Source organism: Dendropsophus ebraccatus, chromosome 3 (genome assembly GCF_027789765.1).
Source record: "Dendropsophus ebraccatus isolate aDenEbr1 chromosome 3, aDenEbr1.pat, whole genome shotgun sequence".
In the NCBI taxonomy this organism is placed as follows: Eukaryota; Metazoa; Chordata; class Amphibia; order Anura; family Hylidae; genus Dendropsophus; species Dendropsophus ebraccatus.
Window position 1 is genome coordinate 167,433,729 of NC_091456.1, and position 26,223 is coordinate 167,459,951.

The 26,223-nt window shown below is 43.5% G+C and overlaps 1 protein-coding gene across 2 annotated transcripts; it reads right to left on the reverse strand.

Annotated features, from left to right (window-relative positions):
* Nucleotides 1-400: 400 nt before the first annotated feature.
* Nucleotides 401-23,963, reverse strand: LOC138787455 (UDP-glucuronosyltransferase 3A1-like). 2 transcript variants are annotated; one of them, XM_069964759.1, is made up of 7 exons: nucleotides 23,923-23,963; nucleotides 12,083-12,184; nucleotides 8,452-8,566; nucleotides 6,907-7,441; nucleotides 5,159-5,390; nucleotides 1,672-1,891; nucleotides 401-744 (listed from the first exon to the last, which is right to left on the reverse strand). In XM_069964759.1, exons 2-7 carry the CDS (start codon nucleotides 12,162-12,164, stop codon nucleotides 471-473), a joined length of 1,458 nt encoding a protein of 485 aa, XP_069820860.1. In that variant the 5' UTR covers nucleotides 12,165-12,184; nucleotides 23,923-23,963; the 3' UTR covers nucleotides 401-470. The 2 variants fall into 2 exon arrangements, with proteins under 2 accessions (XP_069820860.1, XP_069820858.1); XM_069964757.1 differs by lacking the exon at nucleotides 23,923-23,963 and adding an exon at nucleotides 20,960-21,053.
* Nucleotides 23,964-26,223: the final 2,260 nt, after the last annotated feature.

Here is a 26,223-nt window from a genome sequence, read left to right on the forward strand (position 1 = left end):
TTCACATTTTGGTAATTTTGTCCTTTTCCCAACATTTCCGTATAGGGGTCAGTCTTAATTGAGAATTTTCCCAGCTTGTATCCTCATTATCATTAACCCGACCCTGACGGCTGCTCTGATGGACTCTAATGAGGGCTTTATAATCAGCGGGGGACGGAACAAACACCCAGCGTCATACTTCACCGACTCCTATTCTTTAGAGTTATCATTCTGTGTAGTTAGGGGGCACAGGACCTTATAGCAGTTTAGTGAGACGTGAACGATGGCGGCAGGAGATATGTGTTCAAAAACATCATTGTATATTCTCCCCCTGTTTGTAGAACCAGAAATGAATGGCGCCTTTACCCGAATATTAAAAACTGGATTTTATCCAAAGGACTAAAATTTCAACTTCATTGAATTTAAATTCTAAAAAAATAAACTATTAGAAAATTTGGCACAAAATTTAAAAAATTTGAAATGTAAAAAAATTAGTTTTGTTTCTGTTTCCTGTTGGAGATGAAGTAGATGAGAGCTCTGATAACTCTCAGGATGAGGTAGATGATGGCAGCCACACAGGCCGAGAGGAACAGGATGACATCCAGGAGAAACTGCTGATACCAGGGCTGCTGGTAAGAATAGGGCCTAAGATGGCCGCCTCCACCTGACTGGATGATGTGCTCCACCCATCCTAATAGCTGCTGGTCAGGAGGGAATGGACGTGAGCGTAGGATCACACTCTGCTTCATCGCCGACGTCTTGTAGCTGTGAGAAGAGAGAAAAGTCTATAATTTTGTCCAAAATATTTTTTATCCTTTATTTTTAAGGCTCTAGTCACTAAAATACATCAACATTATTGCTTGCAACATTCTTTCCTATCGGGCAGAGATGCACAGGCTGTAGCATAGGGGCTATAGGTAGCCCACCATCATAGTTCCATGCAGTATATAGAAGACAGATGTAAGCACCCTCTAATAACTGCACACATGTAATTTACATGTTATATTAAAGAGGAGTGGTGAAAAGTAGGTTAGGGAACAGCAAAGCACTAATGGAGGGGAATTGGGTTACTGGGACTGCTATGGCAGCATTGTGTGGCTGGTACTGTTGTTGGGGGGTAACTGTATGGCTGGTACTGTTGTGGGAGTTACTGTATGTCTGGTATTGTTATTGGGGGTTACTGTGTGGCTGGTATTGTTGTTGGGGGTTACTGTATGGCTAGTACTGTTGTGGGAGTTACTGTATGGCTGGTACTGTTGTGGAAGTTACTGTATGGCTGGTACTGTTGTGGTAATTACTGTATGGCTGGTACTGTTATTGGGGGTTACTGTATGGCTGGTAATGTGGCTGGGGGTTACTGTATGGCTGGTACTGTTGTGGGAGTTACTGTATGGCTGGTACTGTTATTGAGGGTTACTGTATGGCTGGTAATGTTGCTGGGGGTTACTGTATGGTTGGTACTGCTGTTGGGGGTTACTGTATGGCTGGTACTGTTGTTGGGGATGACTGTATGGCTGGTACTGTTGTTGGGGTTTACTGTATGGCTGATACTGTTGTTGGAGGTTAATGTGCGGCTGGTAGTGCTGTTGGGGGTGGCTGTATGGCTGGCATTATAGGGGGAGGGTACTGTGTGGCTTGCACTATTTTGGTGGGTGGGAGGGGGCACTGTTCTCAATTCTCAATCAAACTTACCATCCATTTTCTACCACTTCTCGTATGGTGCTTGCAAACTTCTCAGCCTTCATCTCATCTGGTGGAATGAAGGTTCCCATGTTCTTTGCTTTAACACGGACCATGTTTTCATACTGGTCCCCAAAAAGTGGGATCCCCACCACAGGCACTCCATGGTATACAGCCTCCATCAGACTGTTTAGTCCTCCATGTGTCACCAGAAGACGTGCTTTAGGATGGCCTAAAGTAACCAAACAGTTAAAATCGTTACAGTGACTTAACTATGGCGCTATTACATGGTTATTGGTCAATCAGGCCAATATCGTCCTCAAGCCCTGTGATATGCTCTGTAAATAAGATGGTCATAGAGCATCCGGATGTCTAAGAGGGTGGAAGAAGGTAAAGTTTTGCTTTTCCTAACAAATAATAATAGATTCAGGTCATAAATTAAGAGATAGACAGTTATAAGGGAGATAAAAGCCAAAAGACTTCTTCCGGGTGAGGTTATGATGTTACGGTGCTCATACGCCAATTTTTGAAAGAGGACAATTTCAGTCAAAAGAATAATTTGTCGGGTGGGATTATGCAATACAAAATAATTTTAGTCAACTGGTGACAGACCGTTAAAGTACCCAAAAACCTTACGCTAAAGTCGTCTCAACCCACCAGCACTGGTGGATTTGGCCAACAGTGTAAGGTGTATGGAGTCCTCCCCACCGACAAAGTTGAGAAAAGGGTCAGGCATGAAAATCCATAATGCCCAATTCTTCTCTCCTCCGAGGTTCTTGGAGGGAAAAGCCAGTGCCAGAGTTGTCCTTTCCTTATAGGAAAGTTTGCCCGTGCTGAATGTTTACGTGTATGGGGAAGCCGCAATTTACTGAAAATGTTTGGCCATTTTTATTGTGTGAAATGAAATCAGACATGTTGGAAATTTTCACGTAATATTTGGATATAAGAAATTAGTAACTTACCTAAAGTTCAGGTTTGCTTGAACCCAACCGGTCGGCATTTGAGTCCCGCTGCCTAAAGAAGGTGGATGCAGCCCGGGGACTGTCTGGAAAATAGCCATAGGCTGTATCTATGTTTTCCAGGCAGTCCTCGGGCTGCATCCACCTTCTCCAGGCAGCGGGATTCAAATCCCCATAGTTCGGGTTTGAGCACACCTGAATTTTTGGCAAGTTCGCTCATCTCCATTTACTAATGATCCTCCATTTACTAATATCCTTTTTTCTAAGTGCCATGGATCATGTATGGCCAGTTTGACATCCAATGTGGACTAAAATGTGTAGGGCTGCATCTGCAAAATGAACAATCATCAGAGTTTCATCCTCTGTTTACCCGATGTGTATGGCCACTATAATTTTCAAAAAAGACAGCCCATGGAGTCTCATTTAAGAGTCTCGAAACACAGGACTAGCCAGATATGCCTCCAAGAAGGACGACCTAGGCAGACTCCTGCTCCACACTGATGAGGGGCAAAACACCGAAAAAGCTGTATGTAGATGAATACCTGGCCTTGGTTTTTGCCTCGTTATTACATTGACTTATAGAGCCACTTAATATGGTGGTTTTGGTGGTTTCCCTACAGGAGCTACACCTTGGCTGGGTCCATCCCGGATGGATATTTGGCTAGTCCTGTGTTTTGAGACTCTTAAATGAGGCTCCACAGGCTTTTGTTTAGCATATTCATATTTCCCAGGAAGCTATGCACCTAGGATTTCACTGTATTGAGCACTTTAACCCCTTAAGGTCTAAGCCAATTTTCGTTTTTGCGCTTTTGCTTTTTCCATTTTATGTTTAAAAGTCCATAGCGCTTGCATTTTTTCACCTAGAGACTTATATGAGTGCTTATTTTTTGCGAAACCAATTGTACTTTGCAATTACAGGCATAATTTTTCCATAAAATATGTTGTGAAACCGGAAAAAAATCATTTGCGCTGTCAAATTGAAAAAAAAACGAATTTGTTTTGATTTCGGGGAGATTTGCATTTACGCCGTTCGCCCTATGGTAAAACTGACTTGTTATGCATGTTCCTCAAGTCGTTACGATTACTATGATATATAACATGTATAACTTATATTGTATCGGATGGCCTGTAAAAAATTCAAACCATTGTTAACAAATATATGTCACTTAAAATCGCTCCATTCCCAGGCTTATAGCGCTTTTATCCTTTGGTCTATGGGGCTGTGTGAGGTGTCAGTTTTTGCGCCATGATGCGTTCTTTCTACCGGTACCTTGATTGCGCATATACGACTTTTTGATCGCTTTTTATTACATTTTTTCTGGATTTGATGCGACCAAAAATGAGCAATTTTGCACTTTGGAATTTTTTTGCGCTTACGCCGTTTACCGTGCGAGATCAGGAATGTGATTAATTAATAGTTCGGGCGATTATGCGCGCGGCGATACTAAATATGTTTATTTATTTATTAATTTATATTTATAAAATGGGAAAAGGGGGGTGATTTGGACTTTTATTAGGGGAGGGGATTTTTTATTAATAAAAACACTTTTTTACTTTTTTTTTTACATGGACTAGAAGCCTCCCTGGGGGGCTTGTATATACATAGCACTGATCTCTCATAGAGATCAATGCTGTGTATATACACAGCAAAGATCCATGAGATCGGTCATAGATTGCTATGGCCTGCTGCAGGCCATAGCAATCTATTGCCGAGCCGGGATCAGCGTCATTCCGACGCTGAGGCCCGGCACGGCCAGAAGAACGGATCTCCCCCCCGTGATCGCATCGTGGGGGGGAGATCCGACCCACTAGACACCAGGGATGTGATGTCTGAAGCCCTTCAATGCAGCTGTCAGGTTTGACAGCTGCATTGAAGTGCTTAATTAGCCGGCGCGGCAACGGGACCCGCGCCGGCTAACAGAGGCACTGCCCGGCTGCACGTCTCAGCCGGGATCAGCGCCGTTCAGAGCGGGGTCCCGGCGGGACCCCGCTCTGAACACCCCCCGCGGCGCCATGACGTATTAGATACGTCATGGGTCGCTAAGGGGTTAACCAGCAGCCGACAGTGTTATCGTTTGGCTAGTCTCCCTGAGATCAGCGATCTGTTTCTCTTATGGCTCTACTAGGCATTGCTCCCACCTAGCCAGAATCCTGCTCCACACTGATGAAGGACAACAAGCCAAAACAGCTGTCTGTGGAAGGATGCCTGGCTTTTTTTCCCCCCTTAACATTACATTGACTTATAGGGCCACTTAATTTGGTGGTTTCCCTACAGGAGCCACCCCTTGGCTGGGTCCTTCCCCGAGGGATATCTGGCTAGTCCTGTGTTTTAAGACTCCTAAATGAGGCTACATGGGCTCTTTTTTGCATATTCATGTTTCCCAGGGAGCAATGCACCTAGGATTTCACTGTATTGAGCGCTTTAACCGGCAGCTGGCAGTGTTATCTTTGGCTGGTCTCCCTGGGATCAGTGATCTGTTTCACTATTATTTGCAGCAGATTGCTTTATGTTTCAGTTCTTCAATTTGAATCATTCTTACCCAACAAATCATTCTGGGGCACCCAGTCCATAAGCCTGACATTGTGGGCAACGTTCACTCCTTGGGGCCATTCTGACCTCTTATATCTCCAGATGACTTTCTGTGGTATCTTAGCAAATCCGTCAATCATCTCCTTCAGAAATTCCACAAGTGGGAGGGAAGAAATCATCGATCCCAGTGTTACCACTATAAAGCCAGAGTCCCCCGATTCTGCTATAAAGTCTTCCAGTTCCTGCACATTAAAAAATGATAATATATGGAACCACGTAAACCTTACTGTATCATGACTATCGCAAACAAGGCAAAAATACTATACAAATAGATCTTGATTTTCAGTATTCCACAGGTAGGAGCCTTGAAGAAGAGTAGGATGGGTATGCTCTGGTCTAGCCTCTTTACTAAGAGAGAAAGAGAGAGATGAGTTTTTAGTGCAGCCTCCCTGCAGAGAGGAGTTCAGTTCAGCCTCTCTTTATGTGAGGAACTATAAAAGGAGAGTAGTCCAGGACATCCTGGGGCAAGAAGCTCCAGTCCAGGACATAATCCAGGTCTGGTTCTAATCTTTATTCAGGTGGGGTTCAGCCTATGGGGAGAGGTTGAGCAAACGCTTTATAGCTTCATACTAAGACCATTGTGGGCTTCCAGCTAGGCCTAGGTTTCCAGACCACAAATCTTTCGATCTGGGCTTTTGAAACTGCATTACCGGTGAGACAAACAGATGTGTTTTCCTGCCTCTGAGCTGGGGACAAGCGGTTTACAGTTTTCTCCAGTCAGACACTGTTCCCCTCTCCACTCAAAGAATTGACAGGCCGCTTGGGGGGGTTCCACACAGAATTTTGGCACCAATTCTGTAGTGCGAACGGGCCCTTACAGTGTCAGATGTACAGAATAGCCCCTTATACAGTGTTAGACACAGTGGGGGGATTTATCAAAACCTTCCCGCTTTGCCACAGCCCCCTCTGCCTGCCCATCGGGCGAGTGGGTGATACGGCAGACGTACGCCAGGGAGAAGAGGCAAATCTGCACCTTCTCCCTTGCGTACGCCCAGTCGCTTAAATGATAAATTCCCCCCAGTGCCCCTTATGCAGTGTCAGGCACAATAGCCCTTATACAGTGTCAGGCACAATACCCCTTATACAGTGTCAAGCACAATACCTCTTATACAGTGTCAGGCACAATACCCCTTATACAGTGTCAGACACAATACCCCTTATACAGTGTCAGACACAATACACCTTATACAGTGTCAGGCATAATACCCCTTATGCAGTATCAGACAGTACCCTATATACAGTGTCAGATACAAATCCCTTTTACAATGTCAGACACAATACCCTTTATGCAGTGACAGATGCAAAGTGTCTGTCGTCAGACATATTGCCTCTTATACAGTGTCAGTAACAGTGCCCCTTATACAGTGCCAGATACAATGACCCTTATACAGTAGTAGTGGCAGGCAGACTTTTTTTTCCCTATATGCATTCATTAGAGATGAATGCAACTGGAGCATGCTCAAGCCCGACCGTTTGGCATTTGAATTCCGGTGGCTGAAGAAGTTGGGTGTAGCCCTAGGGAGTCTGAGAAAACATGGATACAGTTTATGGCCTATGGCTATATCCATATTTTCATAGACTCCCTAGGGCTACACCCAACTTCTTTAGCCACCTTTATTCAAATGCCAAACGGTCGGACTAAACCATGATCCAGTAGCACTTATCTCTTGCTGTAAATAATACGTACGTTATACTCACTTGGGTTACCGGCTTTGCCGGCTTGGCCAATAATGCTCCAATACATTGAATATTTGGTAATAGCGGTCGAGGAAACTCTATAGAGAAGTCTATGTTGTATATCCAGAGCTCTGCCCTTAAATGCAGGTCAGCTATGGATGGTCTGGAGCCCAAGGGAAAGTGCTCATCAATGACCTTCTGGAACAACGCGTCCATTTTCTTATCTACTATATGTGATCCCAAGTACATAAAGGTGTTCTTCAAACGTCCAAGAAAATCCATGCGGTCAGTGAGCAGAGATTGGAAAATTGGCACGTAGGACAGAGGACCTGTTACCCCAACCTTGGCGGCATTCATGAAGGTCCCAGGGAACATAGCGATGTAAGGAACTCCGAGCTTCTCCGCAGCCAGGAAACAGCAGGGATTGAAGCCATCGATGACTGCCAGGTCGTACTTTTCCTCCTTCAAGAAGTTTAATATATCAGATTGATGCAGAGTAACATTACACTGATGGGAGAGCTCATTTAGAAAAATCAAGAAGTTTTGTAGACTGTCCCTGCAGAGAGATACAAATAAAATATTAATAATGAGTGTGTTGTATCGCAGTGTCCTAGTACCCGTATCTCAGTCTAAAGTTGTGTGGCTGAGGAAAACCTGTGTGTATTGTCACTTGTTACACTGCTAAACAGCACACACTGAGGTATAATACGACATGGAGAGAAAGGAGCTGCTGCACATCACACCTATGGCTGACACTAATGTCTCTCAGCTACATTTAAAAACCAACGCCAGGATGTTGGTATATAATTTGACCAAACCATATTGCCTCATGTACCACGTGCCGGTCTCCTGGTTCACATGAGTCCCTACACTAACTCCACACTGTGTCGGTCGGCGACCGCCAACCCCGCAAAGCGTGCAGAAACGGGAAGGGAGCCACTCCTCTTTGTAAGACCAATGTGACCCCAATTAGCTGGAGGTGCACCTTTCTCCGCCGATGGTGCCTGCTGGGTTCTGGGGGGGCCCTTTGGGTTTGGTCCTGTGACATCGGGGTTGCAGGGCCATTCTATGACCTCCCTTCCCTGCTTGTGCACGCTTTGCGGGGTTGGCGGTCGCTGACCGACACAGTGTGGAGTTAGTGTAGGGACTCATGTGAACTAGGAGATCGGCACGTGGTACATGAGGCAATATGGTTTGATCAAATTATATACCAACATCCTGGCGTTGGTTTTTAAACGTAGCCGAGAGGCATTAGTGTCAGCCATAGGTGTGAGGTGCAGCAACTCCTTTCTCTCCATGTCGTATACACTGAGGTATATTGATAGCGCCAAGGTTAACATAACTGCTATGTATTTACCACACATCTGTTGGTCACATGTAAGGAAGTAAGGATTAGGTCACATGACAATTCAACAGCCAACATAACATCAGTTGCCCCAATAGAAATAGGGAACATCCTTTAATTGCTATTCGGCTTTTACAGAACCATAGCCCATCATCCACATGCCGTATAAAACAAATAATAATAATCATCACAGTTATTATAGATCCTTACTACAGACTGACCGGCCCATGAGATTGTCCTTCTGAGCTTCAGTGAATAGGGCTTTATATTCCGCTAAATATTTTTCCCCCAGTGAGTATGTGGAGACGGGGTAGGGGCTCTGCTGGGCCTGGCGACCTAAAATGTGAATATATTGTGAGCTTCAGTAATATAGCTGTGAAATATTTCACAATGTCTGACCCCAGGCACGGATATATCCCCCCAAAATCATAGGAATAAAAATGTTAGGGCTGAAGATATTTGGAGGGGGTTTGAGTAGCCCTGTAGAATGCCTACATTTAGAAATTAGCAAAAAAATTCAAAATGAAGAGACTGTTGAAGTCCTTCAAGACAGAATTTTCTTTTTTCTGTTTTGTTTTGTTTTTCTCGATACTTTACAATAAAACTGCCATGTTATCTGTATTCTATGAATCAGTACGATAACGGCGATGCATAAACTTTTGAGAGAAAACCTTTAAAAAAAATTTATTTAAAAATTTTAAAAAATTTTTTATCCCAGGGTTGTCCGAGATAAAATTAAAGATTAAAGATCCTGCCGGAGGGGACATGTGAGTAATGTATACTTATGTGTCCCCCTCCCCCGTTCCTCGACAGTGTTTTGGAAACATATGGCGACGATCCCTCCGGCCGGTCAACATAGATCCTAAATTGTCTATACTGAGCTGCCATTTCCGGGGGGAGCGGGATATCACCAAATGTTTCCAAAACACTGACAGCGACTGAGAACGGGTGGTCCAAGATCTGGCGGCAGCAGGGGAGCAGGACAGGTAAGTAAGTATACATTACACATAGTTAAAGAGGTTGGTCACTTTATAGTAAAATAGGTCAGTACAAAGTATTAGTAAGTATTACTCACTCACTGTATATACTGACAGCAGCTCCCTGTGTACCTCATAGAGCTAAAATCAGACTCCCCTTCACCAGGCTGGGCTGCCCTGCTCTGTGTTGTTTCAGTCCATAAAATGGCTGACATGGAGGAGCATGTGACCATGCCCTGTCCCCTGTTTCCTCCATAGACATATACAGGCTCAGTGGTGGACACTGGGGGGCGGGGCCTGGTCACATGCTCCTTTATGTCAGCAATCTTATGGACCAAAACACCACAGAGCAGGGCAGCCCAGCCTGGAGGAGGGGAGTCTGATATTAGCTCTATGAGGTACACAGGGAGCGGCTGTCAGTATATACAGTGAGTACACTTACTGAGCTATTTCACTATAAAGTGGCCAACCCCTTTAATGATCAATTTATCCCGTATAACCCCTTTCCCTTTACGATGTTTTTTTGGCAAAAATGTAGCTCCTCACATTCAAAGAGTCATAACTCTTCTATTTTCCCAAATAATGAGCCATATGAGGGCTTAGTTTTTGTAAGCCCAATAGGTGTTTTTAATGAAACCTTTCATTTTATTATAAAATATTATGCAAAAAAATAGATAGATAGATAGATAGATAGATAGATAGGAGATAGATAGATAGATAGATAGATAGATAGGAGATAGATAGATAGATAGATAGATAGATAGGAGATAGATAGATAGATAGATAGATAGATAGATAGATAGATAGATAGATAGATAGATAGGAGATAGATAGATAGATAGATCATAGATAGATAGATAGATAATAGGAGATAGATAGATAGATAGATAGATAGATAGATAGATAGGAGATAGATAGATAGATAGATAGGAGATAGATAGATAGATAGATAGGAGATAGATAGATAGATAGATAGATAGATAGATACAGTCCAAAAAAAGTCCGCAGCACTCCAACATAAAGTAAGGTGGTTTATTCCATCAACACAGGTACAAAAGAATTAGCGACGTTTCGACTCCCTCACAGAGTCATTCTCAAGCATTGTGGGAACATCCGTAGTGCATATTTATAAGGCTAACATATTAGCATATGAAAACACCAATTATGATATAAAAGATAATTCATCATTTAAAATTGTATAATAATTATTTGATAAAGTGCATTCATGTAAACAAATCTATAAAGAGTGAAATCACCCCAGTGCTGTGCTATATGTGACCGTGAACATATAAAATCCTAAACAAGCGGCATGAATATTAATCGGGAGGGAGGAGCCACTCACCACTTCTTGTGAACCGAAAGAGCGAAGGTTCACAAGAAGTGGTGAGTGGCTCCTCCCTCCCGATTAATATTCATGCCGCTTGTTTAGGATTTTATATGTTCACGGTCACATATAGCACAGCACTGGGGTGATTTCACTCTTTATAGATTTGTTTACATGAATGCACTTTATCAAATAATTATTATACAATTTTAAATGATGAATTATCTTTTATATCATAATTGGTGTTTTCATATGCTAATATGTTAGCCTTATAAATATGCACTACGGATGTTCCCACAATGCTTGAGAATGACTCTGTGAGGGAGTCGAAACGTCGCTAATTCTTTTGTACCTGTGTTGATGGAATAAACCACCTTACTTTATGTTGGAGTGCTGCGGACTTTTTTTGGACTGTGTCTGGGACCCCCGGCCAAGGGGCTTTCTTCGCAAGCACCCACTCCTTTTCCTTGGAAGTGCGGCTTTTCTCTGTACTAGATAGATAGATAGATAGATAGATAGATAGATCATAGATAGATAGATAGATAGATAGATAGATAGATAGATAGATATTTCTGGAATAAAAGTGTTAAAAAAAAATCTGTAGTTCTGCACCTAATAAGGGATTATGCTCCTACATTGTTCACTTTGCAAAAAACTCATATATTATCTTTGTTCTGTAGGTCAGTATGATTACAGCCATTGGTAGTTTATATATTTTTTGCTCTTTTTTTTACTATCTTTTAAAAAAAACAACATGGTTCTAAATCGTCATTTGTTTATTCTTTGTTATTCATTGTTTAAATTATTATAGAAGGTTTTTTTTTTGGTAACCTTTAAAACTTTTTTTCTTCACTTTTTAGGTCCCCCTAGGGTACTACAATATGCAACCAGAGAGACTGAGGCTGCCACGGGAAGTAAGTATAATCCTTTGGCAGCCACGTAGTCACGACAACCAACTGGCACCCCTGTTTTTTCACTGCAGGGGTGCTCATCAGTGCCCTAACAGTTCCGGCACCTGTCAGATCACTCTGTGTATGCTGCCATCAATATTGGTCGAAGCATCCACAGGGTACTCCAGGGATTTTGCAGACAGGTGTCAACTGTAACGTACAACCAACAGCCACTACAAACTACTACTATATGCAACAGCCACCAGGCTTCTGTAAAAACAAAAACAAGAGACATTTTAAAAGTTTGGATTGGTTGGGGGTCTGAGAGTTCAAATTGTGACCAATCGTGAGAACGAGTGGGGAGAAGTCTATGCTCTGCCCATTCCTCTGCAGATTCTGCGTCACATGACAAGACAGCCTCATAATAATTTTTTCTCACTGATACAGAGGGGTCTGCTTTGTATTTGCATATGAGGTCTGGTCTATATTTGTATAGGGGTCTGCTCTGTATCTTTATAGCAGGTCTGATCTGTATTTGTGAAGTTAGTCTGGTCTGTATTTGTGATGTAGGGATTATTGTACTATTTGAGGGTGAGTCCTATAGAAGTGGTCCAGGAGGAGTGTTTGGCAGGTATGAGACATATGGAGAGATAGATCTGACCTGGAAGCATGCCATCTCCGAACTGTCGAAACATCCTGACTTGATGGCCGTTGTCATGAAGTATTCGGGAGATCTCATCCATCAGCAGGTAATGACTTCCACCTTAAAAAAAAAAAAAATATATATAAATACAGAATCTATGGACTGTACGAGGGCATGTATAATGTATACAACCCATCCTGTCATGTAAGCAGCAGGTTTTCCTGTAGTATAATAGTGTACTGCAGCCATCTGATGACTGCCTATTAGAGATGAGGGAACCTCGAGCATGCCCGAGTTCATCCCAACCCGATCATTTGATTAGCGGTGGCTGCTGAACTTGGATAAAGCTCTAAGGTTGTCTGGAAAACATGGATACAGCCAACGACTATATCCATGTTTTTCACATAGCCTTAGGGCTTTATCCAAGTTCAGCAGCCACCGCTAATCAAATGCCGAAATTTCGTGTTCGGATGGACTCCAGCATGCTCCAGGTTCATCTCTACTGCCTATCACATCTGTATATACAGCTATGGGATATGCACCATAGTTATAAGGCCCCATAGAAAAAAAATACAAAAACCTTCTTTTCTGTGATCGGTGTCATCATATGACTTTATAGAAGATCCATGTATTATACAGTCCCATGTGGCTCTTATGCTAGGTGATTGTTCAGACTGGCCCCAGAATGTGTGACCGCAGGTAGCATCCTGATGTGCGTGACACCGGGTTGTTTTGTTTGCTCTGCAGTAAGTTGTATCTTCCTAGTGGCGTGTGCCCTGTAACCCGAGCCCATGGGTGTGCCCGACTTCTCACGCACTTTCCTGAGCTGCACACACAGAGCAGTATGAGGATCTGCACCGATATGTAGAGGACGGTGATAACACAAATCACATCAGTGGCTGCAATATAGATGGGGGATTATTCACTGTATGAGGAAAGGTTCTACAACTTTGAGTTTCCTCTTAATTTTTAACCAAGGCTTACAAGCCTTTAGCTACACCCTGTCTGTGAGCTTTATAGCCTGGACTCCAGACTGACACATTACATATAACTGGTCCTGCTCTCAGCTGAGAAGTGTATCCAGTCTAGACAATGCTCTGTGAGCTCTACAGCCTTTACTCCAGACTGATACATTGTACATAGCTAGTCCTGCTCTCTGCTGAGAAGTGATACAATTGTATCCAGTCTAGACAATGCTCTGTGAGCTCTACAGCCTGGACTTCAGACTGATACATTGTATATAGCTAGTCCTGCTCTCAGCTGAGAAGTGATACAACTGTATCCAGTCTAGACAATGCTCTGTGAGCTCTACAGCCTGGACTCCAGACTGATACATTGTACATAGCTAGTCCTGCTCTCAGCTGAGAAGTGATACAATTGTATCCAGTCTAGACAATGCTCTGTGAGCTCTACAGCCTGGACCCCAGACTGATACATTGTACATAGCTAGTCCTGCTCTCAGCTGAGAAGTGATACAGTTGTAACCAGTCTAGACAATGCTCTGTGAGCTCTACAGCCTGGACCCCAGACTGATACATTGTACATAGCTAGTCCTGCTCTCAGCTGAGAAGTGATACAAGTGTATCCAGTCTAGACAATGCTCTGTGAGCTCTACAGCCTGGACTCCAGACTGATACATAGTACACAGCTAGTCCTGCTCTCCGCTGAGAAGTGATACAAGTGTATCCAGTCTAGACAATGCTCTGTGAGCTCTACAGCCTGGACTCCAGACTGATACATTGTACATAGCTAGTCCTGCTCCCAGCTGAGAAGTGATACAAGTGTATCCAGTCTAGACAATGCTCTGTGAGCTCTACAGCCTGGACTCCAGACTGATACATAGTACATAGCTAGTCCTGCTCTCCGCTGAGAAGTGATACAAGTGTATCCAGTCTAGACAATGCTCTGTGAGCTCTACAGCCTGGACTCCAGACTGATACATTGTACATAGCTAGTCCTGCTCCCAGCTGAGAAGTGATACAATTGTATCCAGTCTAGACAATGCTCTGTGAGATCTACAGCCTGGACTCCAGACTGATACATTGAACATAGCTAGTCCTGCTCCCAGCTGAGAAGTGATACAATTGTATCCAGTCTAGACAATGCTCTGTGAGCTCTACAGCCTGGACTAATACATTGTCAGTCTGATTTGTTTAGCTCACAGGGCTTACATAGCCCTATATTGCAATAGACAATGATCATCGTTCGAATTTTCACAATAATGATCGCATTTGAGCGATAATCGTTCCGTATAAACACAGTGAACAATCAAGCGACGAGCGAGAAATCGGTTATTTTAATCTTTCAACATGTTCTCAAATCGTCGTTTGTCGTTCGCTAAAAATTCGCAGATCGCTTCGTGTAAACAGTCTTTCAAAGATTCAACCTATGTGAAAGATGGGCTTAAGCGATCTTTAAAATGATCGCAATAACGTATTTTCTTACAAATTTTCTAATGATTTTTCTAACAATTCTTTCGTCTAAACGCTGATCGTTATAAAAACCAAATTGTTGCTTCAAAATCGTTAAACAATCAATTGGGCGAATTATCGCTTCATGTAAATGCAGCATTACCCCAAAAAATTATCATCCAGTAATCGGCCAAGTACATCTCATAACAGTTTGGTGTAATAGGGCTCTTAAGTATACTCCTATAAATCCCAGTAACATATAGCCGCCTGTATATCACCAGGTACAGGTGTACAGTCTGTAGGCAGCAGCCACCACCATAAATCACTATGCACAGTCCAGATGAATATAACAACTAGATCTAGGTTATATTATAGCGTGTGAACACAGGCTGATTCTGTACACCTGGGGGGGGGGGGGTTGTCACACATTCACACTGCTGCTTGATCTTTGCCTTCCAAGCTGTCAATACTAGAATTTCCTGGAATCACCACAGTGTCACCCGCGCACTGCACAAAACTATGTCTATACATCAGGATGTGCCGGCAGAATGGAGCTGACATTATCTGCCCCAGGGGCTGTCACCAGTGCTGCTCCCCCAGCAGGTCTCTTCTGCCCCAGGTGCTGCCCTCCATAGTGGGTGGTAGTGCTGTATCTGGGGGTGCAGGCAGGGCAGTAATGGGGGGCCGCAGGTGGCAAAGTATTGGTAGCAATATGATGGCAGTGTTGGATGATAGAGATGATGTAGAAATAAGGGAATAAAGATGGGGAGTAGGCTCCACAATTATCAGAAGACATCATGGCGGTTTTGCTGGATGAAGAAGAATCAGAGAAGTCGTCTCTAAATGTAATAATCATGTAACCTGCCTGTGACTACCTCTGATCAGTTCTGTATTCTGCCTGTGACTACCTCTGATCAGTTCTGTATTCTGCCTGTGACTACCTCTGGTCAGTTCTGTATTCTGCCTGTGACTACCTCTGATCAGTTCTGTATTCTGCCTGTGACTGTCACTGAACAGTTCTGTATTCTGCCTGTGACTATCTCTGATCAGTTCTGTATTCTGCCTGTGACTACCTCTGCTCAGTTCTGTATTCTGCCTGTGACTACCTCTGGTCAGTTCTGTATTCTGCCTGTGACTGTCTCTGATCAGTTCTGTATTCTGCCTGTGACTACCTCTGATCAGTTCTGTATTCTGCCTGTGACTACCTCTGGTCAGTTCTGTATTCTGCCTGTGACTACCTCTGATCAGTTCTGTATTCTGCCTGTGACTGTCTCTGATCAGTTCTGTATTCTGCCTGTGACTACCTCTGGTCAGTTCTGTATTCTGCCTGTGACTGTCTCTGAACAGTTCTGTATTCTGCCTGTGACTATCTCTGATCAGTTCTGTATTCTGCCTGTGACTACCTTTGCTCAGTTCTGTATTCTGCCTGTGACTACCTCTGGTCAGTTCTGTATTCTGCCTGTGACTGTCTCTGATCAGCTCTGTATTCTGCCTGTGACTGTCTCTGATCAGCTCTGTATTCTGCCTGTGACTACCTCTGATCAGCTCTGTATTCTGCCTGTGACTACCTCTGGTCAGTTCTGTATTCTGCCTGTGACTGTCTCTGATCAGTTCTGTATTCTGCCTGTGACTGTCTCTGATCAGCTCTGTATTCTGCCTGTGACTACCTCTGATCAGTTCTGTATTCTGCCTGTGACTGTCTCTGATCAGCTCTGTATTCTGCCTGTGACTACCTCTGATCAGTTCTGTATTCTGCCTGTGACTACCTCTGATCAGTTCTGTATTCTGCCTGTGACTACCTCTGGTCAGTTCTGTATTCTGCCTGTGACTACCTCTGATCAGTTCTGTATTCTGCCTGTGACTGTCTCTGATCAGCTCTGTATTCTGCCTGTGACTACCTCTGCTCAGTTCTGTATTCTGCCTGTGACTGTCTCTGATCAGTTCTGTATTCTGCCTGTGACTACCTCTGATCAGTTCTGTATTCTGCCTGTGACTACCTCTGATCAGTTCTCTATTCTGCCTGTGACTACCTCTGGTCAGTTCTGTATTCTGCCTGTGACTGTCTCTGATCAGCTCTGTATTCTGCCTGTGACTACCTCTGGTCAGTTCTGTATTCTGCCTGTGACTGTCTCTGATCAGCTCTGTATTCTGCCTGTGACTACCTCTGATCAGCTCTGTATTCTGCCTGTGACTACCTCTACTCAGTTCTGTATTCTGCCTGTGACTGTCTCTGATCAGTTCTGTATTCTGCCTGTGACTGTCTCTGATCAGTTCTGTATTCTGCCTGTGACTACCTCTGATCAGTTCTGTATTCTGCCTGTGACTACCTCTGATCAGTTCTGTATTCTGCCTGTGACTGTCTCTGATCAGTTCTGTATCCTGCCTGTGACTACCTCTGATCAGTTCTGTATTCTGCCTGTGACTGTCTCTGATCAGTTCTGTATCCTGCCTGTGATTACCTCTGATCAGTTCTGTATCCTGCCTGTGACTACCTCTGATCAGTTCTGTATCCTGCCTGTGACTACCTCTGATCAGCTCTGTATTCTGCCTGTGACTGTCTCTGATCAGCTCTGTATTCTGCCTGTGACTGTCTCTGATCAGTTCTGTATTCTGCCTGTGACTGTCTCTGATCAGTTCTGTATTCTGCCTGTGACTGTCTCTGATCAGTTCTGTATTTTGCAAAAGAAGGGTCCGTGGAGTCTCAGTTACAAGTCTCAAAACACGGGAATAGCCAGATATCCCTCCAGGGGCTATTCCCGTGTTTTGAGACTCCTAACTGAGACTCCACTGACCCTTATTTTGCATATTTAAATTTATAGGGGCAATGCATCAGTGGAAACTCTTCAGTGAGTACAGCGATTGCTGTGTTTTGTCAGTTCTGTATCCTGCCTGTGACTACCTCTGATCAGTTCTGTATTCTGCCTGTGACTGTCTCTGATCAGTTCTGTATTCTGCCTGTGACTACCTCTGATCAGTTCTGTATTCTGCCTGTGATTACCTCTGATCAGCTCTGTATTCTGCCTGTGACTACCTCTGATCAGTTCTGTATTGTGCCTGTGATTACCTCTGATCAGTTCTGTATTCTGCCTGTGACTACCTCTGATCAGTTCTGTATTCTGCCTGTGACTGTCTCTGATCAGCTCTGTATTCTGCCTGTGACTACCTCTGATCAGTTCTGTATTCTGCCTGTGACTACCTCTGATCAGTTCTGTATTCTGCCTGTGACTACCTCTGATCAGTTCTGTATTCTGCCTGTGACTACCTCTGGTCAGTTCTGTATTCTGCCTGTGACTACCTCTGATCAGTTCTGTATTCTGCCTGTGACTGTCTCTGATCAGTTCTGTATTCTGCCTGTGACTGTCTCTGATCAGTTCTGTATTCTGTCTGTGACTGTCTCTGATCAGTTCTGTATCCTGCCTGTGACTACCTCTGATCAGTTCTGTATTCTGCCTGTGACTACCTCTGATCAGTTCTGTATTCTGCCTGTGACTGTCTCTGATCAGTTCTGTATTCTGCCTGTGACTGTCTCTTATCAGTTCTGTATTCTGCCTGTGACTACCTCTGATCAGTTCTGTATTCTGCCTGTGACTGTCTCTGATCAGTTCTGTATTCTGCCTGTGACTGTCTCTGATCAGTTCTGTGTTCTGCCTGTGACTGTCTCTGATCAGTTCTGTGTTCTGCCTGTGATTACCTCTGATCAGTTCTGTATTCTGCCTGTGACTGTCTCTGATCAGTTCTGTATTCTGCCTGTGACTACCTCTGATCAGTTCTGTATTCTGCCTGTGACTACCTCTGATCAGTTCTGTATTCTGCCTGTGACTACCTCTGATCAGTTCTGTATTCTGCCTGTGACTGTCTCTGATCAGTTCTGTATCCTGCCTGTGATTACCTCTGATCAGTTCTGTATTCTGCCTGTGACTACCTCTGATCAGTTCTGTATTCTGCCTGTGACTGTCTCTGATCAGTTCTGTATTCTGCCTGTGACTGTCTCTGATCAGCTCTGTATTCTGCCTGTGACTACCTCTGATCAGCTCTGTATTCTGCCTGTGGCTGTCTCTGATCAGTTCTGTATCCTGCCTGTGACTACCTCTGATCAGTTCTGTATTCTGCCTGTGACTGTCTCTGATCAGTTCTGTATCCTGCCTGTGACTACCTCTGCTCAGTTCTGTATTCTGCCTGTGACTACCTCTGCTCAGTTCTGTATTCTGCCTGTGACTGTCTCTGATCAGTTCTGTATTCTGCCTGTGACTGTCTCTGATCAGCTCTGTATTCTGCCTGTGACTGTCTCTGATCAGTTCTGTATTCTGCCTGTGACTGTCTCTGATCAGTTCTGTATCCTGCCTGTGACTACCTCTGATCAGTTCTGTATTCTGCCTGTGACTGTCTCTGATCAGCTCTGTATTCTGCCTGTGACTGTCTCTGATCAGTTCTGTATTCTGCCTGTGACTGTCTCTGATCAGCTCTGTATTCTGCCTGTGACTGTCTCTGATCAGTTCTGTATCCTGCCTGTGACTACCTCTGATCAGTTCTGTATTCTGTTGTGTGGTTTGCAGGGTGATAATATTCTGTTCAGCACTTGTGTAGAAATGTTATTATGTGGTCACTCTTGGGGGCAGCAGGGCTGCTCAAGCCCTGATCCTGGCACAAATACATATGTATGATATGTATGATACATATGTATGATATGTATGATATCCATTATCAAGCAGGGGAGGCTGCAGCACTAGTGACACAGACAGCTTCTCCCAGTTTAATGTCTGTTCTAATGGTAACATTTACTATATAGACGTCAGGGAAGGCTGCAGCACTAGTGACACAGATAGCTTACCCAAGTATAATGTCTATTCTAATGGTAACATGTATTATATAGACATCAGGGGAGGCTGCAGCACTAGTGACACAGACAGCTCCCCCATTGTAATGTCTATTCTAATGGTAACATTTATTATATAGACATCAGGGGAGGCCACAGCACTAGGGACACAGACAGCTCCTCCAGTGTAATGTCTATTATAATGGCAACATGTATTATATAGACATCAGGGAAGGCTGCAGCACTAGTGACACAGACAGCTCCCCCAGTGTAATGTCTATTCTAATGGTAACATTTATTATATAGACATCAGGGGAGGCCTCAGCACTAGGGACACAGACAGCTCCCCCAGTATAATGTCTATTCTAATGGTAACATGTATTATATAGACATCAGGGGAGGCTGCAGCACTAGTGACACAGACAGCTTTCCCCAGTGTAATGTCTATTCTAATGGTAACATTTATTATATAGACGTCAGGGGAGGCTGCAGCACTAGTGACACAGACAGCTCTCCCCAGTGTAATGTGTATTCTAACTGTAACAGGTAATATATAGACATCAGGTGAGACTGCAGCACTAGTGACACAGACAGCTACCCCCAGTGCAATGTCTATTCTAATGGTAACATGTATTATATAGACATCAGGGGAGGCTGCAGCACTAGTGACACAGACAGCTCCCCCCAGTGCAATGTCTATTCTAATGGTAACATGTATTATATAGACAATGGGGGAGGGGTGCAGCACTAGTGACACAGACAGATCCTCCTTCCTCCCTCCAGGAGTTTCAATGGTTGTGTAGCAATTCAGTCAGAATCTATTGGAATGATTGTAGTGACCAAGCTCTGTGTCTATAGGCACAAAGACACCCTATAGGTTACTATGATTGATAAAGCTCATACTTAAGAGGTAAATGACACATTCAGCTCTGCTATTTCATGACACATAAAACTATACCTGTATAGATAAATAATACTTTCAGTTCTACTACATCATGATGCATAAAACTATAGTTGCAGAAACATAAATGATGTGTTCTGCTCTGCTACATCATGATGCACAAAGCTGTAACTGCAGAGGGATAAATGACACATTCAGCTTTGCTACATCATGATGCATAAAGCTGTAGCTGAAAAGAGATGACACATTCAGCTCTGCTATGTCATGATGCATAAAGCTGTAACTGCAGAGAGATAAATGACACATTCAGCTCTGCTACATCATGATGCATAAAGCTGTAACTGCAGAGAGATGATACATTTAGCTCTGCTATGTCATGATGCATAAAGCTGTAACTGCAGAGAGATGATACATTTAGCTCTGCTACATCATGATGCATAAAGCTGTAACTGCAGAGAGATAAATGACACATTCAGCTCTGCTACATCATGATGCATAAAGCTGTAACTGCAGAGAGATGATACATTCAGCTCTGCTATGTCATGATGCATAAAGCTGTAACTGCAGAGATGATACATTCAGCTCTGCTATGTCATGATGCATAAAGCTGTAACTGCAGAGAGATAAATGACGCGTTCAGCTCTGCTACATGTGTCATATACTGCCAGTGATATGATATGTGAATGGACTTTGCATTACCTTGGCTGTATGTAATAATATGTGTGTGTAATAAATATGGAGCAGATCTTTAAGGTGGAGTCATGTCTTACCTATAAAGCTGATGGTCAGGATCTTGGCCGCCTGCAGAAAAGGAAATTGTGACAAGAACAATATGAAACCAGCGAGCTCCTTATCCCCGGCCATTCTCCTACTTATCTGCAGGCTGTATAGTCTAGGAGAGAGAGTGGTGTTGGGTTATGTGTGGGCGTGTCCTCTGCTTAGCCACGCCCCTTCTGGCAGATATACTCAGTAGTGGGACCCAAGTATTATCTAACACAAAGTGCAGTCTGAAAAGTCAGGCTGAGAAAAAATGTGTGATGTTAGTCACTGTATGAGATAACGGTACGGCTCTTGGACGGCGTCCATCTCTCCATAGAGTCCTCGGCCATAGGATGTACCATGTAATTGTAGCACTTCACAGAGCTGTGCCCAGTTTTGCCTATCTACTTTAACACTGCGATTTAGATGTTCACATTGCTGTTACCTTGCGGGTGATACAATATGGTGCTGGATATATCTGGTAGAGCCAGCATATAGCTCTTTCGTAGGTAGCCATCCTGCCTGCTAAGGATATTAGACCTGACCTGCTCCATTCCGGGCCTACAGCCTTGGTCATAATACAGCTCCTGCACTCCACTCAGTAAATCAATAAGTCTGACTAGTAGTAAAAGGAGAAACCTTCTTTGATGGTATAGTACACCCTCTTGAACTGACAACATTTCCAGCTTTTTTTACTTTCCTCTCTTTGGGCAAATAGGGCAACAATCAGTCTGAAGCCATAATTCTATTAATGTTGTTTGTCAACCTGTATACCCTGAAATAGGGAGATGGGCCTAGCTGAGAGTTTAGTTCAGAGTAGTTAGAATGAGTTGGTTTATGCAAGAACATCATAGCTTATCTGGGACCTGAAGGGGCTTCCAGCCAGGCCCAGTGACATAGTGGTTGTCATGTCATGCATTTCATCCAGATCTTCGCGCCACAGTGGGTTACCACAGGGAGCCAACCAGACTAGAGCCAGATTTATACCACAACTTCACTGTTTAACCCTTTCACTATATATAAAGAGCTGTACTAGGAGTCTGAGCCTCCACTTTACTGGAAGAGTCATTTGGTTAAGTTAAAAAAAAAACATAAATTTTGCATCAATCCTTGACATCCATTGTCATGGCTTTACTACAGTAGATACAATAGATTTGAAGAAAGAGATAAATCATCCATTCACCTCTGCTACATGTGTCTCCAGTCTTACACCCCTTGTGATGTTACGTGATATATGAAATGGACTTTGCATTTACTTGGGTGTCTGTAATCTGAATGTGGTGTGTCCCACTGGTAGTGTTCTATGCACCTGTTACAAAGTTCTCAAAGTTCTTAGAGGTATTCTAAAGTTTCACCATTAGGTGTCAGAATTTTATATTTATATATGTGTTGCACAGCTGAAGGTAGTAATGGGTTAATGTTTTATCTATACCATGTGTTTGTTGCTGACAAATAGGAGGTGCTCTCCACACACACTGACCCCTGAAGGAGGAGTTAGTTAGCTCCATGTGGGAGAAAGTGTGCAAGCCAGTGTGGTCTAGTCACGGAAGTGTACAGATGCAGTTAGAGACCAACAGTTCTTTTGCTACTACCACTACATTCAGTATGCAGTGATAAGCACCTTAGAGGGAGAGGTAACCAAGGAACACTCTAGAGAAAAACACTCCCGACACCTCCAAATGGGTATAACCAGGTGCAGGTCCAAGGAAGGAAATAGATGATGACATAAGAATGTGTTTATTGCGACCCAACGCTTTTCCAAACCAGACTGTTTTTTTTTTGTTTTGTTTTTTAAGAGTTACTCTACTGTCTGGTAATGCATTGGGTCGCAATAAACACGTTTTTATCTCATCATCTATTACCTCCCTTGACCTGGGCTACGTTATACCCATTTGGAGGTGTCGGGAGTGTTTTGTTTTTGTCTAGAAGGAACACCCTGACCCATGCCAGGAACATGTAAAAAAAGAACAGGGCAGTTTCCTGACAAGAGAGGAACTAGCCTCGATAGGACAAAGTTACAGCAAAGAAGGTCTACGTATCCTATCGCGCAGTGCAGGTAACTGGGACACCTTGGACACCTAGCTACACCCAGATAACCACGGCTGGGGCTTGTACTACCCTACTGGGATGGGTTTGACAATACCAGGGGGCAGAAGGTGGTCAGACCAAAGTCTATACACAAGTACATGTAAGTCTTCACTACAAAGATATCTTTAGGTTTCGGCAGAGTACCCAACCCTTTTCCTCTACGCTACGCTACTCTACTCTACCCTAAAATCACAGCTACAACTACCACTCTTATTCCTTCCCAAGCACCTCCTCAAGCACAAAAGGTCAAGCACTAAAGTCTGTGTAAAGATTTATCTACTCTGTGAAACGTGTACTGTTAAATTGCAAAGCCTGACAGTAAAACTGTTCTATTTTTTATACTACTGGGAATCTGTCATCTTCCATATGCACCGGCACGTATACACACCACCGCACACCTTGGGTCATTTTTCCGATTTCTGTAGGTGGCAGTACCGACAGTCCGGGGGGATCAGTTGCCAGTCAGAACTGCCGTGATAAGAGCCCAAGGACAAAAAACCTGGCAGGTTACCGACCATTTGGGGAACATAGACAGACACATAAAAAAGCAGGTAGTAACATCACACCTTTGTGCTGGAAAAGCACTGGCGTCATGACATTAACATCTCTGTCTGAGCTGCTAACCACCAGTGTTAACATCACCTGGTGAAACCAACACCTCAACACATGAACAGTTACTACAAGAAATAAATATATATATATATATATATATATATATATATATATATATATATATATATGTGTGTGTGTGTGTGTGTGTGTGTGTGTGTGTGTCAAAGGTCCGTAGCATACTAGCTTCAAGTGAAAAATTGTGGTTTATTCCATCAAAAATGCATTAAAAACAGATACAACATATATATCTCAGATATATATATATATATCTTACCTATAAAGCTGATGGTCAGGATCTTGGCCGCCTGCAGAAGAGGAAACTGTGACAAGAACAATAGGAAACCAGCGAGCTCCTTATCCCCGGCCATTCTCCTACTTATCTGCAGGCTGTATAGTCTGGGAGAGAGAGCAGTGTCGGGTTATGTGTGGGCGTGTCCTCTGCTAAGCCACGCCCCTTCTGGCAGATAATCTTAGTATTGGGACCAAAGTCAAAATATTATCTGAAGAATATGAATGTAAAACTTGGAAAGTCAGGCTGAGATATAATGTTTAAGTGAAAGGTCGGCTGTAGCAGCCTGGGTGTGATTGTATATTACTGCCGTCCTCCAGCTCTCATCATGTGATCTCCTTCATGTACTGATATATAAGTGTATTTAATATCTCTTCCCATCTAGATGATTTGTTACATTGGGGAGGGTGGACCGGTCAGGGTGGAGGAAAAGCTAAATGGAGTACAGAGATATTTTCAATGAACACTTAATCCAGACTGGATGAAGTTTCTCTTACCAACAAGAAAATGACATCTCCTGCTCTGGGCAGTTCCTGATGTGGACAGAGGTGGCAGCAGAGAGCACTGTGTCAGACTGGAAAGACTACACCACTTCCTGCAGGATAAGTACTCCTGATAAGTACTGGAAGACTTGAGATTTCTAATTAAAAGTATATTAGAAGTCTTTATGATTTTTTTGACACCAGTTGATTTAAATGGAAAACATTTTCACCAGATTACCCCTTTAAGCACAGAGCCAGTAAATCACAGTAGCTGCTTAGGGACATCTCTGTGAATGTCCTAGAGTGGCCCAGATAGAGGCCTGACCTGATTCCAATGGGTCATCTCTGGAGAGACCTAACAATTGCACCCATCGACAGCCTCCATCCAATCTGACAGAGGGGAGAGGATCTGCAGAGAAGAATGGCCAAACAGCTCCAAATCCAGGTGTAAGGTTAGGCCTCATAGAAGAAGACTGGAGACTGAATCACTGTCAGCCGCCTTACCTAATGCTGAATGCTCTGAATATTGATAATCAGTGGCGTAGCAACCATAGAGGCAGGGTAGGCAGTTGCAATGGGGCCCATGTAGGAGGGGGGCCCGGGGCAGAAGGTAAGAGGGTGTGTCCTTCTGCTTAACCCCTTATGTACTGCATTGTGTAAGTGACCCAATGTTTACTTACATGCTGCAAAACAAAAAAAAGGGTTAACAAGCAGAAGACAGATCTCTGCTTCACTGCACAGATAACCTCTGACCTCTGTTCTCCAGCTGCCAATCAAGTAGGAAATGTGCAGAGGTCAGGGGTTATTAGTGCACCAGCAGTAAAGTATATATATATATATATATATATATATATATATATATATATATATATATATACACACGCAGTGCTTTGTGTTGTGCGAAGGGGAGGGGGCCCCTTAAATATTTGTGCTATGGGGCCATGTGAATCCTAGCTACGCCCCTGTAGATAATGATGGAGATTATAGGGATTATATAGATTTCTACCATCCTGTGTTTATTTATTATAATGGGACATTGAGGGCACAAATTATCATGTGTACACTAAGAAACACTGTGTGTGTGTGTGTGTGTGTGTGTGTGTGTGTGTGTGTGTGTGTGTGTGTGTGTGTGTGATGATGTTCTAGATAATACTTGCTATGCTCTAGGTAAGCGGTGTCAAACTTAAATACACAGTGGGCCAAAATTTATAAATTATAGAAAGTCGCAGGCCAACCATGATATTTAATGTAGAGTGCATGCAGCGTTTCTGGCACTGTCAGCCCAATATAGTAGCCAGCCCTCCCAATAGTCTCTTATGTAGAAGCTAGCTCTCCAAATAGTCTCTTATATAGTAGCCAGCCCTCCAAATAGTCTCTTATATAGTAGCCAGCCCTCCAAATAGTCTCTTATATAGTAGCCAGTCCGAGCGGCTGTCCGGACCACCCATATTATAATCTGCTGCAACGTCAGGTGGGCCAGATTTAATACAGCAATGGAAAAGATTTGGCCCGTGGGCCAGAGTTTGACATGACTGCTCTAGGTTATTTGTATGTGATTTAGTGTATCACTATGTTTCTGTGCAATGTTATCTGCTGCCACTAGATGTCGCTGTGTATCGCATGGTAAAAAGAGAGGTAAAGTCTGAGTGCACCATGCCTAGTACACCTAAGCCTAGAGTAGTAGCAGCCAGGTAATGTCCCTCTGTTCAGGATGTGCTGTCTTTTGTAAGTATATGCAGGACTATATCTGCTCATTATATCATCATTAGTAAATTCAGTTTCCCCCTGCAACCCCACCCCACCC

Bases quoted from the DNA above. Each gene is read 5' to 3' on its own strand.
- LOC138787455 (XM_069964757.1), bottom strand. From the start codon at position 21,053: ATGGCCGGGGATAAGGAGCTCGCTGGTTTCATATTGTTCTTGTCACAA. The intron at 8,567-12,082 runs GTCAGATCTATC...TTCACATTTTAG, and splicing joins CGGAGATGGCATGCTTCCAG to GTCGCCAGGCCCAGCAGAGC. The intron at 7,442-8,451 runs GTCAGTCTGTAG...ATCTCTCTGCAG, and splicing joins AAGGACAATCTCATGGGCCG to GGACAGTCTACAAAACTTCT.